We start from the raw sequence: 19,503 nt of genomic DNA, 5'->3' as shown, positions 1-19,503 counted from the left end.
CTTTTTCATGCGCAGCACGCTGCAGCAGCAATTCGTTACTATTGGTTAAGAATTTTAAGTAAGCTAGATGACGCACTTCCGGCGCAAAATACATTTTGCCGCAGTTCGTTGAAGTTGAACCGAACGAACAGCAAGCAGCAAGCGGCAAAATCGAGGCAATATTATTTATTGCAATAAATATTAGGAAAATTAACGAAGAATGGCTTCGGATAAGGTACGAATATTTGTAAATTAGATCATTTTATACTTTACACTTTACTTTTTCAAATTTGTGGTAAAGTATAAAATGATCTAATTTACAAACATGTATCCGTACCTTATCCGAAGCCATTTTTCGTTTATTTTCCTAATATTTATTGCAATAAATAATATTTTTATAATGAAACGACGGACATGTTGTACGCTTTCTCGATTTTGCCGCTTGCTGCTTGCTGTTCGTTCGGTTCAACTTCAACGAACTGCGGCAAAATGTATTTGCGCCGGAAGTACGTCATCTAGCTTACATAAAATTCTTAACCAATAGTAACGAATTGCTGCTGCAGCGTGCTGCGCATGAAAAAGTACCTTTAGAGTTAACTCGTACCGTCTCGTACCTAACTCAACTTTGGAGAAAACTTTATGAACGCAGCCCTTATACTTTTACCATGGTCCATGCTATAGGCCTGTTCTTTTTCTCTGCACTGTGCCCACAGTGCAATAAGTTGAAGTGAAATAGATATACGTTTGTTTCACTTCAACTTATTGCACTGTCTGAACTGGTGCAGACAGTGCAGGCAAAAAGAACAAGCCTAAATGTCGTTGGTATGTACGAGAACAAGGAGGAGGTTCGCTGTGTGAAGTTTGTTGGTTGATTTTTAAACATTTTAATGAGAATCATATTAAAATGTGTCTAATAATGTATACAAACATTTAATATGTATTTTCTGATTTTTCCTTTTTTCGTTGGGACATTTTTCTGTTGCGTTGAGAGAACGCGATTCGTGTTTATGAATCCGTTACCATGACAGCGGATTTAAATCCAGGAGACTCTGGAGTGTGTAAATACATGGCAATATATTGTCGATTTTGTTATTTTGTATATTTTATGTAACTACATATCTTATGAGAGTAAAATGACGGAAGCAACCAAATCTGATGTGCAAATCATTTTGAACATAAAAGAAGGTAAAATTTTATGTGTCCTTATATATTTATACCATGAAAACATTGCAAGTTTCTATTTCTAAAATTGATGTTTTCCTTGAAAATATTCTTTTTAAAAATGTATGTATTTTATAATTTTTCATAATTTTAATAATATAATAGGAACTGAAAACAGAAAATATTTATTTATATATTAATTTATGAATTATGATGATTTTTAAGTTATAATAATATGATTAGGGAATTTTCATACAGAACCTTATTTTCATATGGAATATTAAATTTATGAGGAAATCAAATTGTTATTCATCAAATTATAGTAATTATTGTCATAAAATAAATATTATGTATGTATATGTTACAGGAAAGGGTTTTGAACAAGTTTTACAACCAACATTATTAATTGGAACTTTAAATGGACACTCCTTAGAAACTGATAGAATCGAGTCGTGTCCAGCTCCACAATATGCCACAGACTTAGTTTGGGAAACAAATAAAATAATGCTGAGAAGGTAAGAATGATACTTTTTTTTATTTAAATTGTTATTACTTGTTAATAAAATAAAGATGTTTGATATTATATTTCATTTTGTATTCAATTTATAGAATGCGATCAGAGCAAGCCTCATTAAAATTAGAATGCTTTGCTTTTAAAGAGAACGAAGAAGGTAGAGAGAAACTCGGATACATTCTACTTAACATACGTTCTGCACAAGTAATATCTAAATGTGGAGATTTGAGCCCAAAAGCAAGTTGGCACAAGTTACTGGGATTACGAAGTGACCTTAAAATACAAAAGCCTGAGTTACTTCTTGCATTAAGAGTTGAAGATCGAAAGGGTGTAAATTTAAATCCAACAGCAGAGGTAAAAAATATACTATTATTTTTGTATAAATAGTATATTCCAAGCTTAATAATAATGTTTTATAGTCTCCCCTAGTAAACAAATAATTATTAGTAAAGTAAGAGAATTGTATAACATATGATTATATTAAACTATAATAATTAGTTTAATAAAATATGTGTGTGTATGTGTGTGTGTGTGTTGTGTACCTATAAGAGAGCATCACACACACACCATCATTTTATATTATTTTGTAGCTAAGAAGTTTAATAGATAAAGATATTATTTTGGAAGATAATAAAATAATCCCTTACTTACATCCTGATGAGCAATTGATTCAATTGGGGCCTTTAGATACTTGTTGTGAATTATTTATATTAAGTATCATGGCTATGTATACAGGAAATTTACATTTATTATTACCTGAAAATTTAAATAAGCACAGCACTATGCGTTTCTCGTATCGAGTTCTGGAAAACGATGTAGAACTTAAATCGTTTAAGACAAAGTTTGGAAAATCTGATTTTATCCCTGAAAAAGTAATAATGAGAATACGAAGCTCCTTGAGTGTTTTAAAGCAATATTTACAATTGACACCATATTTGTTAATATATTTAAAACATGAAAATGGCATAATAGCTGAATCATCAGTTAATCTGCAATCTCTAGTGCCTACAGATAGTTACCAAGAATTTCTTAAATGTGCTACACACGCGAGTACTACTTTAAATGAACAATGTTTTCTTATTAAACAAGATTTGATAGAAAAACCCTTTGAAAATCAGAATCATCAGAAACCTTACCTTAATATGCAACTTAAATTGCAATATATTGGAAGTAAAAAAAATATTTTATTCAATGCTGATACAGTAATGAACTCCAACAATTGTATGATACCTAACAATCAAATGAATCGCAATGAAGAAAGTATAAATAATGTTGATCAGGTAGAATAGAAACTTAGTCATTTTATCGACAATGTTCCAACCCTAGTAATTATTAAAATTGATGATGTGAAGATTATGTATAATTTAAAATGTTTAATTTCAGAGATGTCCAGAGGTTGAATCTCATAGAAATCCTAGCGGGGATTTTGGAAAGTCTAGTTTCAGGAATGTTTCTAGTGAAATAAAATGTCCAATAGAATATAAAAATGCAAATAAGCAATCTGTTGATTGTCAACACTCAAAACATCAAACGGAGTCTAAAGTTACATGTTCGCGCTCGTGTGATGGAATGCTATACAACGTTAATAAAAATCATATCAGAGATGTAGGATCTTATCACTGTTATTGTTTACGCATTTCACTTGAGGCAATATCATTAGTATCTGAGATGTTATCTGGACGAGAAATTGAATTTCGGTTCGATATATATATATTTTTTCAATTAAACGAATATACAGTAAGGATATTTTCTTTTTAATATAATTTTTCTACGTAGATTTCACCATCCAAAAACTGAAGTTATGTCAACAGCATATGCAACAATGCCAGTTTTACCAAATGAAAAAGTTAAATTGCAAGATGTTGTATGCCAATTTTACTTTATATCCACACCAAATGAAATAAAACAATTATTACAATCTTTTCCACCAAAAATCAGTATATGCGATACAAATCGAGATGATGAATTGTCACTATTAATGCTTGATGTAAAACCGTTATTATATCAAGAAAAGGTAATATTGATATTATAATTAATATAGATTTGTAGAATAATAAAAATTAAAACAAGAATTTTTTTCAGTCCGAATGTCAGTATAAATTATCTCTGTTCAATACAGATCGTAACAAAATTGCTGATATGGATATTATACTCAAATTAGAAGATCGTGGACCGCATTATATATTAAAGAAAGAAGCTATCGGTAGGCATACATTAAGTTTATTAAAATTTTCATTTCCTATTGTTTTATTTCCTATTGTGTGTATTGTTCCTTACCAATAGACTTCAACTCTCTATTTATTGAAATGGTTTATTTAAGATAAAAATCTTGGCCCACCAATATTGGACGATAGCTTAGCATATAAAATAGTAGACGAGCTTGAAACTTGGAAGGAACGTCAAAAGGAAATGTTTAAAGTCGAGGTAAAACAAGATAACAACAATTTAATTGAAACAATTTCTATTTCTAATTTATATTAATATTATGTTATTTATATGATATTAATTAGCTCAAAAGAAAAGAAGGACGACATTTGAACATGCTGAGTGAGGAATGGCGAATACAGAAGGAAAATCTAGAATCAAAGCTTGCATACAGTGTCGAACAATGTAAAACATTGGCCAACAGTTTAAACAACGCTACTGAAGATTTACGAAAGCGTAGATTAAAAAGCCTAGAAAATGAGACCAGATTAATAAAAGCAAATGAGGACTTGCAATGGAGATATGAAACCAAGTTACAAGAACTCAAAGATTTATTGCATGCAACACAAAGCGATCTTACATCAAAGGTTTGTGAAGAATATCTTAGTAGTAGTAGTAAAATAGCAGGTGGGGCTTTATGAGTTCTCAAGCGTGATCTAGATCCTTAAGGTTCCATTGTTCCTCTTCTATTCCACTCCCTGCTTGTTCCCTAGGTCACGAAGTCAGACCCAGTCTCGTGTCGCGTACTAGACTTATTAGACTGCTGACCTTCGCTTTTTCTAGATTCCCGGGTGTCATGAACATATGTCCCCAGATTCTATATCTCTTACAGGAGAGCATAGGGCAGTGGCACAGTAAGTGCCCTTGCTTTCTTCTCCACATAACCGGCAGTTTTTCTGCTTCGCTATTCCTATGTTGAATAGATGTGCCCTGAGAGACAAATTCCCTGTAAAAATAACCTATGCCTATTGTCTTTTCCCATTGCCAACAGTTCTGTCGTTCTTGTTGGTTTAGGTTGTTCCATAAGTTGTTTGGCTCGACGGCATTCTCCAGGAGTTCAGATGTTCTCATTCGAGCCACTTTTTGATGTAATTTTTACTTACTGAAAATGGGACCTCTATGATCTGTCCAGCCGAGTCCTTTTCGGTGCCCAGCGTTGCCAGCCCATCCGCCCTCTCATTTTCAGGTATTCCCTGATGTCCAGGAACCTACACTAGGGTAACTTGCTTTGTTACCCCCAATGTTGTGAGAGCTTGCATGCAGTCCTAAACCTAATGATTCTGTGGAGGTCTTAGAAAGTGCTTCAATTGCTGCTCTGCTGTCTGAGCAGATATAATTTACATATTTAATTTCCTTATTCCCGAACTTAAGTGGCTCAATGGATTCCGGCTTGTATTTTCTGATGAAATGGTCGAGGTCTTAGTGGGGTTTACCATCAGTCCCCTCGTCCTGCACCAGTTTTGTACTATTTCCAAGGCTTCGTCCATCCGTTCCTTGAATGTTGAGAGGAAATTACTCCTGGTGATAATGGCTACTTCTTGTCTTCTGAAGTCCATGAAGGTGGGTATCGTTCCTCTGTTCAGGATGATCAGTCTGGTGCCCAAAATGAATTCATGGAGGCTCTCTTCCCTCAAATTTATGTTCGAGATCCCCCATCCTATATGGTAGGAGTTTGCGCAGTTATACCCAATAGGAGTTCGAGCCTCCCTTCCTTCGTGTAGGACACTAGCTCTTTTACCTTTTTTGGTGGTAATGCATCATAGAAGTCATAGGGCATGTAGACTGACCCTATTAATGCGTCCATGTGTTTGTACTCGCTCTGGTTTAGCCTCGCCCGTATAACGGTGGTGTCTTCATCGTTGAGTTGTGACATAAAAATTGCATTTAGTTCCTTAATCGCAATACAGGTCCTAACTTTGTCCTGAGTGTCTGCTTTATATATAGTTTCACAGCCACTCAGTCCCTTAATAACTTTCAGCTACGAAGGCTATCCTGATGATCTCTTTAATCGTTTAGGTATATGATCCTTGGTCAGTGAACTTGGGTCTCTTGCCCGGACGATTCTCCGTCAGTCTAGGCGTACAATGTATCGGCCTGGCACGTTTTTGCGTACCTATCGCCGCACCCACCTTCCCGTCCAACGAGTTTGAGGTATTAGAGGGAGAACGTTGGCTTTTGCAGCCTGTTACTCCTTCCTTTTATAGCGGCGTCTCGCCGCTTTGCTATAGCGAGTACAGGTCTTGGTTAGATTCGTATTCGCCGTCTTATTCTCCTCCGGTTGTTCGCTTTCAAGAGAAGCCACTCCCGAAAGAACTTGGTTTAAATCGTTTTTCTTTGTTTCGCTTTCCATTCTTGATCCCACAAGTACCGCGGTCGCGCGATCTCACCGGGCAGAACCGCGAATGCTCGGGGGCTTGGCTACTTACTCCTGAAGTTCGCCCGGTATTCAGGAAGCACCGCGTTAACGACGTAACTCCCCCTGCGCCACGCAGCTCCAGACACGGTAGTTCACGCCTTAGCTTGGGGAGTTCTTCTTAGTTAAGCGTCTACGTGCCCCCGCCCCGCAACTTCTACAAGAAGGGAACCCATTCGGGGGGAAAGAATATTTTAGTTACGTATATTTCTTTTCGGACTTGCATCTTTCGTGTAACATACGCTTAAAAAAGAACTATTAAATATTATGTCTTATGATATATGTATATACAACATTGCAGATTGCCAAACTTGAGGAGAAGAAAACTGCTTTAGAGGCACAAATCGAAATATTATCGTATGAAAATGAGAATATGAAATCGTCGATAAGTAAACAAATGAATGAATTACAAATGTATCAAAAAGCATCATTAACTCAGGATCAAACAGCGTCTTTATTGCAAGAAGTAAAAATTCTCGAGGAAAAATTAGATAACGCTCAGAAGGGAAAAGAATTTTTTAGAGAGCAATGGAGCAAAGCGGTTCGCGAATTACATAGAATGAAAGTGGATTATCAACAAGCTATGCAAGTTCAAATCAAGAACAGTAGGGAAGAACTGATGAGTACAGAGTATGTTATATATATTTGTTTCAACTAATCTTATTATAGGAATCCTTCAGATTAAAGCATTAATGACAAAATTTTGACAAATTAGTAGATTGAAAAATATAGAATTATGTTTTTTACAAGTGTGTATATAGATTTTTACACTGTATTATGAAATCGGGATAATTTAATACGTAATAGAATTTAATGGAAGTGCATCTTCCTGTACTTACATTTCATATAACTGAAATTTTCACTTTTCCCGCATACAGCATTGCGGAAATTTTGTCTACAGACAGAAAAGCATTGAACAACGATCAACTTTTGCTGCAAGAGCTTCAGAAAGAAATAGATGTGATCAAGCCAAAACAATCTTCTGCAAAAGAAACCTACAATCAAATATTTACGACACCTGATGACATCTGTTACGACGTTCACTGTAATAATAGTAAAATCGTTGACAATAAACCAGAATACAACGAACGATTGCAGGCGCTCAAGGAGGAACGTGATTCTCTCTTAAGGACCGGGAATTACACAGACGACGACGTAGTGATTAAAAAACTTAACGCAGAGATTCGATCCTTACTGACAAGCAGGTAGCGAATTTATTTTCTGCTTGTTTTCTCCGATTAACATTGGATTTTCATATAAGAAAGGGAAGGCATCCAATCTCGAAATCAAAATATATGACATGTTACAAGATAATTTATATATATTTATACAAATACATATTTTTAATATTTTACTAAAAATTTTTTAATTCTTTATGTTGATAATTTTTTGAAAAAAGGAAGTATTTCTAAAGGGGCATAATAGTTTTGCAGCCATATCGGTCCTTCATAAGTTTTTTCTCGATTCATATCAAACCATCTACCTTTAGGTAGATAGATATTACGACTTTCGACACCCTCTTCAGTTATCGGAGCAACCAATATAGATTCTCCAAGAAGATATTCTGAAATTCAATTAAGCACAGTAACATTTAAACATTAATTACTTATAGATCACTATTGATGCTTTCTGGAGTTGTTAAGAACATCTATAATATATATGAATAAGAATAACTGTTTACATGTGTGTTTGGCAAATATCATATAATTTTATATATTCTTATGAACTTACCGTCATTAATTTTGTGAGCTTCTGAATCGAGCGGATCAATCCACCAAATAGGTGGATTTACAGGAATGCCACTATCAACAGCCTGCTGCATGGCAAATAAAATATCTGTCGAGTAATTCGCGTGCAATTCGGTAAATCCTCTACAAATGTTGATAATCTGGTAAAATACAGATGGTTGTTATTTCTTTGCAATGATGTTATAACTTAAAGAAGAAAATATTAAATTCATTAATTTAACGTACAGCAATCCATTCATCTCAACTAGGATTTTCCATATTACTCACATCATCATCGAAATCCCACGGTACAAAAGAATATTGTATCGTTGGCATAAAGACGGTGGTCTGCAGCCATCTGATGTATAACTCTTTAGATGGATAGTCCGTTCTGTCGAGCGAACCATCGAGGTAGCCATTGCCGCCGATCATGTCCGGCAGCACATACACATATCCATTAAGGTTCATCTGTAGTAGCGTCGTGATTAGTGTAGGCAGACCATTATTCCACGTCCACCTGGTGTCTTTATCGAGCATGCGAACAAATATCGGTAAGTCCTGGGTGCGCCATCCCACCCGCATTTCGATGTTGTCGTCGAAGTTGTGTGCGAGTATGCGGGCAAATTCCTGCGTGAATATACCTGGCTGCAAGTCAGACGGGCCGTTCAACTTTGGCACCTGTGGTAACCAGGACACCTCACCAGCATCGAACTTAAAACTGTCAATGCCCAAATCTTGAAGACGTTTCACGCGGTCCACCCACCACGCTACAGCCTTCGGATTCGTAAAGTCAATCGTGGCGGCATCTGAACCTAAAGAAGACAAAATAAATAATATTAAATGATTAAAAATTCACATAAATTACGATCGTTTGCAAATAAATATCGCAAAGTGTATATTTTTTATTTCTTTAAGTGACGTAGAATGTTTAATATTGAAAAAGATATAGTAACCAAATGTAACAAAGAACGACTGAAGAAAGGTTGATTTTAAATTAATTCTTACCCTTCCACCACGACATTTGAACATTCCCTTCGAGATTTTTAACAAAATAATTGTTATTCAGTGCAAAGGAGTACGCGGGTTCACAGTTTCGGTTGATAAAGGGATGTATCCATAAAGTGATGCGGAATCCCTTGTTCTTCAATCGCTGCATGAGAGCATTGACATTGGGAAACTTAACGGGATCGAATTCGGCGGTGCCGTAACAAATTTCCCAGTTGTCATCTATCTCGATCTGACTATTCTTGAATTTATGGGCTACAATTTCGTCCGCGTAAGTTTCCACCATCTTCTCGTTGATGTTGGCCTTGTACCTGGCCCAAGTAGACCATATAGGATGTTTAACCATCCGTTCATTTGGATGACCCGTCGGCTTCCCCAAATGATTTTTTACCGCATATTGATGAGCAGTTTTTGAATCCGAAAAGACACCCACTGTGTAGGTGACTTTGATGTTGTCGCGATGATGGTAGGGCGCTTTATTTTTGACGATCATACATAGGTATTTATCTCGATAATTGTTCTGATCGAGGAATAGCGGGCTTGCATCGTCTACGTAGATGTAAATTCCTTTGCTGGACAACCAATAACGCTCGGCTATTGCCATATTTCCAGGATGCCTCGACAAGTATGGCTCTTCTTCATAGTACATATTCTGCACAGGCCAACGCTGATAACGAAACTGCGGACCGCCAAACCATTGCGTGTCATCAGTAAGTTGGAAACAATCGAGGAGTTCGTCAGCAGGATTAGTGAGCGTACGAGTGATAATGGCGGTTTCTTTTTCGGGACTGAAGTTGATTGTTGTCTGTGTAGAATCCTTTAATATACACACTTTATTGTCATCACATTTCTCGAAGGGACTCTTCTGTGTATTCGATTTACTTCTCGTAAAAAATATATTAACCATGTTCGTGCCATCTGAAACAAATATTAATTGACATAGTTTCTTCATTAGAATCTATAAAAATTAAACTACTTTTCCTAAGATATTAATCAAGAAGAAATATTAAAGCTTATGAAAATAATTGAAGAGATAACTTAGAAAAGAAAGTTTACATATATTGCAAAATTAATAGAAATTGATAAAAAAAAATTCATTTAATATAACATGAAAAATATGAAACTATATATTATTCAGGGCTAGGCATATATTTAAAATACTTTTATTTAAAACACAGTTTTCGCAATAAAAGTAGATTTTATATTTTATATTTCAGCGATGTACATGAAAGTATTACGTATTTTGTATTTAAAATTGAAAGATTGAAAGCTTTATGTACTTCGTAATTTAAATAATAACAATCTTCAATATCTTAGTATTTAAAATACAAAATACAAAATACTTTCAATCTTTTATTATTAATACTGAAATACAAAATATAAAATACTTTTATATACTTCCATAAAATATAAAAGGCAAAATATTTTTATGTACGCCGTTCAAATATAAAATACACGATACAATTGTCTTTCAATTTTATCGTTTTCAAATAAAAATATTTTAAATACATGCTCAGCCCTGATATTATTATATTATGACTTACCATTTTTCGTGAGGTTGAAAATTATTAAGTTATTATTAATTTGATCTACATTGATAACACCATTTTTGAGAGCAATATTCTTTATAGGAATTCCGTAGACAACAGTAAGAACTGATAATAACAATATTATCAAGGAACGCATCACTGAAACGGATGTATTTACATTAATTTAATGATTTTTACTTTTTTAAACAGCACTTGTATATCTTCAAGGAACGTAATGATATTTAGAAAAAAATGCTAGGCAGTTGTATGAGATACGTTGTCTACATATTTCACCTGTTAGTTTTATCTAAAGCAAAGAAAATTATACACTTCTTGCTCCGTTTTAACAGTTATATTTTGCTCGTTATAATTGTTATAATCGTCGCATCCCTAGAGTAACTGAATAAGCGGCGCCTATTTATATTAATTTATATGTACTTACTCATACAACGATAAATGTTGCATGCTATTAATATTATTATATCAGCATGAAAAACATCAATCGTAAAATTGATAACAAAAATCAGATATCAAATCATGTAATATACCCAATTCTTTGTTATATATACGTATATCATTGCAATGAATATTACATAATAATTCGATATCTGATTTTTAATCATCAATATTTCTACAAGATTTCTTCTGATATACCGTAGGGGAAAAATAATGAAAAATAATTTTTTTCTGAAATTTTTCTTTATAAAATATCATTTATTATAAAAATTAATTTTATTTCTCATCGACACAGTTATATTTATCACCTACTCTGTTTACATTTTTACTCTTTTTACTATATATTATTTACTAATATAGACTTTTCAACAATTTTTATTTGGATTTACATTGGATACTGGTGCTTATTTTACTGTTATATTGACTTAATATATGCCTGTTAAATTTGTTATTTCTGCTTCATTATTTTTTTGCTCTATTTTGATCAATTGAATTTGTGTCTTGTCTTAAACACTACGCTGCTAAATGACACCAACGTTTGGAATTATTATTTATTCATTTAGTATCTTTCCGCGTTTGCTGTTGTACTGAAGAGAGTCAAAATCCAAAGAAACGTTCACATTTTTATATATTTTACTATACAATTTTACTATAAATTATACATTTTATATGCACTAACACCCGTATGGACTCTCAGTAGGTGTTTCTCGTTTCTTTTTATTGACGTATACGAAATTTTGTGTGTGTGTTTTCTTTTAATACGTAATTTATATCAATACCTTTACATAATCAATAAAATCATAATTATCCTTTATTCATTCTCGGATTATTTAATAGCTTTCAAAATATTTGTATTTTTGTGCATTTTTACGTGTAACAAATAAATGATTTATATGAGTATTCTAACATTTTGAAAAAAACTCGATTCGGAACTTTTTTACTAATACTGCTGATATACTTCAAAAATTTTCTAATAAAGCAATATTACAATTAGTTAAGACAATAAGAAACGTGCAATCTGTATCTTACGTCTAAAACATTCTTTTTATTATTACTTTTTTTGTTTAGTAACATTAATAATCTAGATACCGGTGTATTGCATTTGCAAATTTTAATCATTCTTTCAAATATAATTTTTATGCATTATTCGTGTTTATTTACTTGCAACTTTTTAACTTTTGCTGTCATAATTATATATATGCAAGTAAATAAACGCGAATAATGCATAAAAATTAATTTAAAAAGGTTTTAACGGAATTATTGGCTCTTGCCCTTATCTCCTATATTAGTTGTTTAATACATATTGAGCCTTATCTCAATCACATAAAGAGTAAGAGTATTGAAAATATTTTGGAAGAAAATTTAAATTAGAACAAAATAAATAAATAAAAATCTCTCTCAAAAGATTGCATGTCTTAATTAGGCTTTTACGTTTTTGCTAAATTTAAAATAAACATGAAAAATAATATTAATTTCTTATAAGTTAGAGGATAATAACCACGAATTCAAACAAGGAAAGTAAATATCTCGTACGATTGATAACTGCACAATTATATTGATATATACAATGTACTTAATGATAAATTTTATCTCATTAATAACATTATTGATCATCAATATCAGATTTTATATGTATGTGATAATTGCTATCTATTATTTATCTATCTACTATTTATCTGAAATATGTGACATGTTCCTTGACATGCAACGCATGTTTTAAACTCGTCCATTGAATTAAAGAGCTAACGGTTAAAAATACATGTGTTTATTCAAAATAATATATAATTAATCATTCTTATACATGTTTCAAAAATATAAAAGTTCCTTAATCATCGACAAAATGTTTAAATCGAATTTACTATTGGCATCGAGTTGCGGAATATGTTATATGTTACAGCGCTACTTTAACAATTTCTTTTTGTAGGAATTTTATTTTGATCAAAACACCAATGGTAATTTTAACAAATTTTGATACGTTAAAAAATCAAAAGCAAAAATAGCATGACTTGACAGAAGTTGAATATTCTGTATTTACGTTTAATACTGTACAACAAGAATATTATGTAACAACAATTTTGTATTTCTCTGGCATGCAGCCTCGCGAAAATTTTGTCTTAAACAATAATCACATTTTACTGAACCGACATCAGAAGGCGATAATCAAACTAAAACAATCCTTCGCTGCAAAAGGGACCAACAATTAAATATTTATGACGTCTATTACAACATACCATGTAATGATAATAACACCATTGATATTATGTACCAATAAATACAATGGAGCGGTTGCAGGCGCAGAAGAAGAAATACGATTCTCCTTTAACTTCCAGGTGGCCGGGCTTTTTTTTATCTGAAAAAGTGCACTTTTGCTAAATATTCTCATATAAGTGCAGCTCAATGATCAACTGATGTGTCGACCATAGGGGACATCATATGGTGCCAGGTCGGCCGTCGACAGAGAGTTATGAAAAATTTTTTTCGTTTTAAGTCAGGAAATATCATGGGTAGTTTCCTAGGGGTTTTCGAGGTCGAAAAAACTTTTCTGACCATCCTAGGCTCTGAAAAATCTCATATAAATTAGAAATCAACGTTTATTCACCTAATTTTTCAATATTACGTAGTTGAATTGATATAAATTTTATATCATAGATACATAATATACGATATATACGGTTCCATATATATTATATATTTAAATACATTTTACACAATCAAAATTGATGACACCATATGGTGACTCCCGGCCACCTGGAAGGTTAAAGACTGAAATACGACTAATAGTCACGGTGATCAAAACACTTAATGCAGATACTCGAACCTTCCTTGTAAACAGGTAGCAAATTTTATTTGCTATTTATTTTCAATTTTCATATATAAGAAGAGGAAGGCATGTCATCTCGAAAACAAAATATATAACATGTTACAAAACAATTTATACATATTTATACAAATAAATATTTTAAATATTTTACTGAAAATTTTTTGTTGATCTCTTTATGTTAATCTCTTGAAGTAAGGAAGTACACTTAAAGGAGCATAATAGTTTTCCAGCCATATCGGTCCTTCATAAGTTTTTTCTTGATTCATATCAAGCCAGCTTCCTTTAGGTAGATAGATATTACGACTTTCGACACCCTCTTCAGTTATCGGAGCAACCAATATAGATTCTCCAAGAAGATATTCTGAAATTCAATTAAGCACAGTAACATTTAAACATTAATTACTTATAGATCACTATTGATGCTTTCTGGAGTTGTTAAGAACATCTATAATATATATGAATAAGAATAACTGTTTACATGTTTGGTTGATGCTTTCTGGAGTTGTTAAGAACATCTATAATATATATGAATAAGAATAACTGTTTACATGTGTGTTTGGCAAATATCATATAATTTTATATATTCTTATGAACTTACCGTCATTAATTTTGTGAGCTTCTGAATCGAGCGGATCAATCCACCAAATAGGAGGATTTACAGGAGTGCCGTTATCAATGGCCTGCTGCATAGCATTTAAAATACGTGTCACATAACTCTCGCGTAATTCGGTATAAAATCTGCAGATCTCGAGAGTCTGATAAAATATAAATGGATGTTATTTCTTCGCAATAATGTTATAATTTAAGAAAGAAATTAAAATCTTTAATAAATCATACAGCAATCCATTCATCTCAGCTAGAATTTTTCATACTCACTTCATCATCGTAATCCCATGGCACAAAAGAATATTGTATCGTTGGCATGAAGACGGTGGTCTGCAGCCATCTGATGTATAACTCTTTAGATGGATAGTCCGTTCTGTCGAGCGAACCATCGAGGTAGCCATTGCCGCCGATCATGTCCGGCAGCACGTACACATATCCGTTAAGATTCATCTGCAGTAGCGTCGTGATTAGTGTCGGCAGACCGTTGTTCCACGTCCATCTGGTGTCCTTATCGAGCATGCGAACAAATATCGGTAAGTCCTGGGTGCCCCATCCTACCCGCACTTCAATGTTTTTGGGGAAGTTGTATGCGAGTAAGCGGGCGTATTGCTTCGTGAATATACCTGGCTGCAACTCAGACTGACCGTTCAACAAGTTCGGCACCTGTGGTAACCAGGACACCTCACCAGCATCGAACTTAAAACTGTCAATGCCTAAATCTTGGAGACGCTTAACGCGGTCCACCCACCATGCCACAGCCGCGGGATTCGTAAAGTCAATCGTGGCGGCATCTGAACCTAAAGAAGACACAAATAAATAACATTAAATGATTGAAAATTCACATAAATTACGATTGTTTGCAAATAAATATGGCAAAGTGTATATTTTATATTTCTTTAAGTGACGTAGAATGTTTAATATTGAAAAAAATTTGGCAAATAAATGTTAGCAAAGAATAACTGTTTTTAATAAGGGAGGTCGATTTTAAATCAATTCTTACCCTGCCACCACGACATTTGAACATTCCCATCGAGATTTTTAACAAAGTAATTGTTATTTTGCGCGAAGGAGTACGCGGATTCACAGTTTCGATTGATGAAAGGATGTATCCACAAAGTGACGCGGAAGCCCTTGTCTTTTAATCGCTGTGTAAGAGCGCTGACGTCGGGAAACTTCACGGGATCGAACTCGGCGGAGCCGTAACAAGTCTCCCAGTTATCATCTATCTCGATCTGACTATTCTTGAAGTTATGGGCCACAATTTCGTCTGCGAAGGTCTCTACCACTTTCTCGTTGATGTTGGCCTTGTACCTGGCCCAAGTAGACCATATAGGATAACGAACCATCAGTTCGTCGGGGAGATCCGTTGGATGACCCAAATGCTTTGCAACTGCGTATTGATGAGCAGTTTTCGGATCTGATAAGATACCTATTGTGTAGTTAACTTCGATGTTGTTGCGATAATGATAGGGCGCTTTGTTCTTGATGATCATGCATAAGTAGTTATCCCGATAATTGTTCTGATCGAGGAATAGCGGACTTGCCTCGTCAACATAGATGTAAATCCCTTTGCTGGACAGCCAATAACGCTCGGCTAATCCCATGTTTGAAGGATGCGTAGGCAGGTACACCTCTTCGTCATAGTACATATTTTGTATAGGCCAGTGCTGATAGCGAAACTGCGGCCCGCCGAACCATTGCGTGTCATCACCAAGTTGGAAACAATCAAGGAATTCAGCATTGGGATCGCTGGATGTACGAGTGATAGTGACGGTTTTGTCGTTGTGACTGAAATCGTTGTACATAATTTTAGTCTTCGAGAACAAGATATTAACCATTTTCGTACCATCTGAAATAAATATTATATTTATCAATAGCTTCTTTTTCATTAAAACATATAAAATTTATATTGATTTTACAGAAATATTAATTATCAGGAAGAAATATTGAACATTATGAAAATAAATTCTGTTGAAATAAACTGTTTTTTAAATTCATAATATTAAGTTATTTTTAATTTGAATTATTTTTCTATCATTTTTATAGATCACTACTGCTCCTCAATATGTTATTAATGTATGTAATTAAAACAATGGAGTTAAACTATTTAAGACAAAACAATGCATTAAATATAGCTTTAATTATTGGGAGTACAAATTAGTTCGGTCCGTTTTCTAAAAGATGATCGCCTCCAAAGGCGAGTCTTTTTTTGAGATGGAATTCGAAATTGCCTGACAGATGGGAAAAAATAGTAGCCAGCGATGGACTTTAATTAATCTGTTCATTCATTTTGTTTTGAAATAAATAATGCATTTTTGAACACAAAAAACAGACCGAACTAATTTGTATACCTAATAGTTTATTATTTACTAAGTTTATATGTTAATAGAAACATTATTTATCTTAAAACTGACCACAGAAATGGGTTTTGACTTACATTTTGACACATGTGGAAGTTAAAAATTACAAAATATTTAATTTAAGAGATTGGGTTACGTTGTTTCTTTAATATCTAAAAATATAATTGAAGAGAGACATGTTAGAAAAGCAAGCGCGCGCGCGCACGTGTGTGTGTGCGTGTGCATGTATATAAAATGTATAACAAAATTATTAGAAATTGATAAAAACATTTATTTAACAAATATAAAAAATAAAAGAAATTATTATTAAAATAAAAGAAACTATATGTATTATGTTGTAACTCACCATTTTTCGAAAGATTGACAATCAACAAATTAGGATTAGTTGTATCTACATCAAGAGTACCATCTTGAAGAACATATTGAAATCCTCTAGCAGCAGTGAGGAATATCAGTATTATTAATAAACGTAGTTCTAAAATAAACACAATCATATTAACTAAATAATCTTTAGTTTTTTACATAACACATATATATTAATTAAAGAAACGTCGCAAAAGCGTTTAAAAAAATACTATGAATATATAAGATGCAGATACATCGTCTGTATTTTCGTCTGTTATTTGATCTCGATCCAAGGAAACTGTGCACTTACCGCTCCGTTCCAAAGGCTGCATTTTGCATTATAGTATACTCTTGACGACTAAGCAGCCCCGGGTTTACGTCAACTTATAAATACTCACACAACTACATTCTGCTGATATTGTTATATCAACATAAAAAACATTAATCACGTTCGTCAAACTAAAAATCAGATATCAAATCATATATAACATAGCTAGTTTTCTATTATATATTGCTATTGAAAAATATGATATTACATAATGGTTTGAGATATCTAATTTCTAATTATCGATATATTCCAAGACTGTTCATTGTTCATATTGTTTCATATATTTATTTAGCTTTTTTAGATATTAAAATTTTTATATCTATCCGTGTTCTAATGAAATACACAAAATACGTTTCTTTTTGTTGCCACAGTCTAGAATTTCAATACTTTCGCACAATTAATAAAAAATCGTACTTAATCCTTTTATTTCTGATTATTTAATAACTACAGACAAATATTTATTTGTACTTTTGTACATTCTTGTTCGTGACAAATAAACAATTTATAAAATATTTTAATATACTGAAAACATTCAGGAATCTTTGTATTAATTTTAGTTTTAATTACAAATAATTTTTATTGTAAAATTATTATTATTATTATAAAAACATTTTTTTTTGTTTTTGAAAAATTTTTTTTTAATATTTCAGTTATAATTTTACATGATTTTTCTGCATTTATTATAATTACATTTATTATACGTTACATTTTATTATGCATTATATTATACGTTACATTAAATTTATTTTATATTCATTTGCATTTATTGGGTCTGTTTTTTGTTCCTGTACTGCCTGAACTAGTATGCACGGTGCAATAAGTTAAAAATTGTCAATGAACAAACGTATATTTGTTTCACTTCAACTTATTGCACCGTGTGCACTAGTTCAGACAGTGGAGGAACAAAAAACAGACCCATTATCTTATTTTACCGATAAGTTTCAAAAAACATACATCATTTGTGTTATTTATATAAACTAACTTTTTCCACCTATCTACACAAGTCATTTCTTATTCAATATTTCTTATTCATAGACATAAAAATATAGACGGTAAAATAATATTTTATTTCTTAATTTAAAAAGCTTACTATATAGGAGGAAACAAAAAATAAATATATTTTTTTTTATTTTTCGAGAAAAAGGATACGTTGCTATTTTTATTTACAGGATTTATAATAGAAAAGATAAAGTTTTGTTTATTATTGTATATTTGTAATATTCTCTCTATTGCCACTTTTATTTCAATAAAATAATCTTGATATAATTTTTCACACATCTGTTTTAATATTGTATAGAAGTATTGCAGTTGCAAGTTGATGAAATTATCTTTCGATACAATTTCTAAGTATCGTTCACGTTTACTCGCAATTTCTTTACTTTTAATATTATAATCTCATATAAGTTTAATGTGTAAGTGTTTAAAGTATTTTAAAATAGAAGAAATTGAATTTGAAGTGAGATAAAAAAAATAAAAATGAAGAATTACATTAAATTATACTGCTGTTATGTTCTTATTATAACTTAAAATAAACACGAAGAGTTGTCGGAGCTAAATCTTAGCAGGTGCCTAATAATATTGGATGCATTCAAAGTACGATCGCACACTGAGCGCTCATTAAGCTCTTTCATTTGATTGGTCTATATTTTGAAATCTAACAGAATATGCCAATCAGATGAAAGAGCGCTCAGTAAGCGGTCATGCAAATATATCTTTCAATTATATTTGTTGTGTATACAAATTGCACGCTTGCTGTTGAAACGTAATCATAAACTGAAAATGAAATAATCTCAATGAAATTGATCACTGATTTAATAAAAGTGCTACTATAGTATTTTAAGAACTTGTAAAATACTATTAATTGCAAAAAATATTACTCCAGCCAAAATTTGAACCTCCCGATTATCCGAAGCAGTGTCTTTTCCAATTCAATCACTAAAGCGTATGATAACATTTGTCGCAATAACAGTATATAAAGAACAAACGTATTAAAAGATCAACGTATATAAACAATAACAAGATATCAGACCGATAATTTAGATATGTGTGTATAA

The 19,503-nt window shown here is 32.5% G+C and overlaps 3 protein-coding genes across 3 annotated transcripts; 1 reads left to right on the top strand and 2 right to left on the bottom strand.

The window, feature by feature from the left end:
- Positions 1–954: 954 nt before the first annotated feature.
- On the top strand, positions 955–7,576 carry rha (protein). The gene is made up of 10 exons (XM_018545415.1): positions 955–1,164; positions 1,508–1,655; positions 1,750–2,008; positions 3,038–3,351; positions 3,431–3,668; positions 3,737–3,857; positions 3,975–4,078; positions 4,165–4,446; positions 6,574–6,902; positions 7,151–7,576. The coding sequence occupies exons 1-10, from the start codon at positions 1,113–1,115 to the stop codon at positions 7,479–7,481; spliced, it is 2,178 nt and encodes a 725-aa protein (XP_018400917.1). The 5' UTR covers positions 955–1,112; the 3' UTR covers positions 7,482–7,576.
- Positions 7,577–7,645: 69 nt separating this feature from the next.
- Positions 7,646–10,690, bottom strand: LOC108778283 (uncharacterized family 31 glucosidase KIAA1161). Its single transcript, XM_018545414.1, has 5 exons — positions 10,549–10,690; positions 9,005–9,922; positions 8,288–8,811; positions 8,004–8,160; positions 7,646–7,836 (listed from the first exon to the last, which is right to left on the bottom strand). Exons 1-5 carry the CDS (start codon positions 10,688–10,690, stop codon positions 7,646–7,648), a joined length of 1,932 nt encoding a protein of 643 aa, XP_018400916.1.
- A 3,287-nt stretch (positions 10,691–13,977) lies between these two features.
- On the bottom strand, positions 13,978–16,253 carry LOC108778357 (target of brain insulin). The gene is made up of 4 exons (XM_018545521.1): positions 15,417–16,253; positions 14,687–15,213; positions 14,409–14,565; positions 13,978–14,171 (listed from the first exon to the last, which is right to left on the bottom strand). Exons 1-4 carry the CDS (start codon positions 16,219–16,221, stop codon positions 13,984–13,986), a joined length of 1,677 nt encoding a protein of 558 aa, XP_018401023.1. The 5' UTR covers positions 16,222–16,253; the 3' UTR covers positions 13,978–13,983.
- Between the last annotated feature and the right edge of the window lie 3,250 nt (positions 16,254–19,503).

This window comes from Cyphomyrmex costatus, unplaced genomic scaffold (genome assembly GCF_001594065.2).
Source record: "Cyphomyrmex costatus isolate MS0001 unplaced genomic scaffold, Ccosl1.0 scaffold5, whole genome shotgun sequence".
Taxonomy (NCBI): domain Eukaryota; kingdom Metazoa; phylum Arthropoda; class Insecta; order Hymenoptera; family Formicidae; genus Cyphomyrmex; species Cyphomyrmex costatus.
This window is presented reverse-complemented; position numbering and strand designations above follow the sequence as displayed.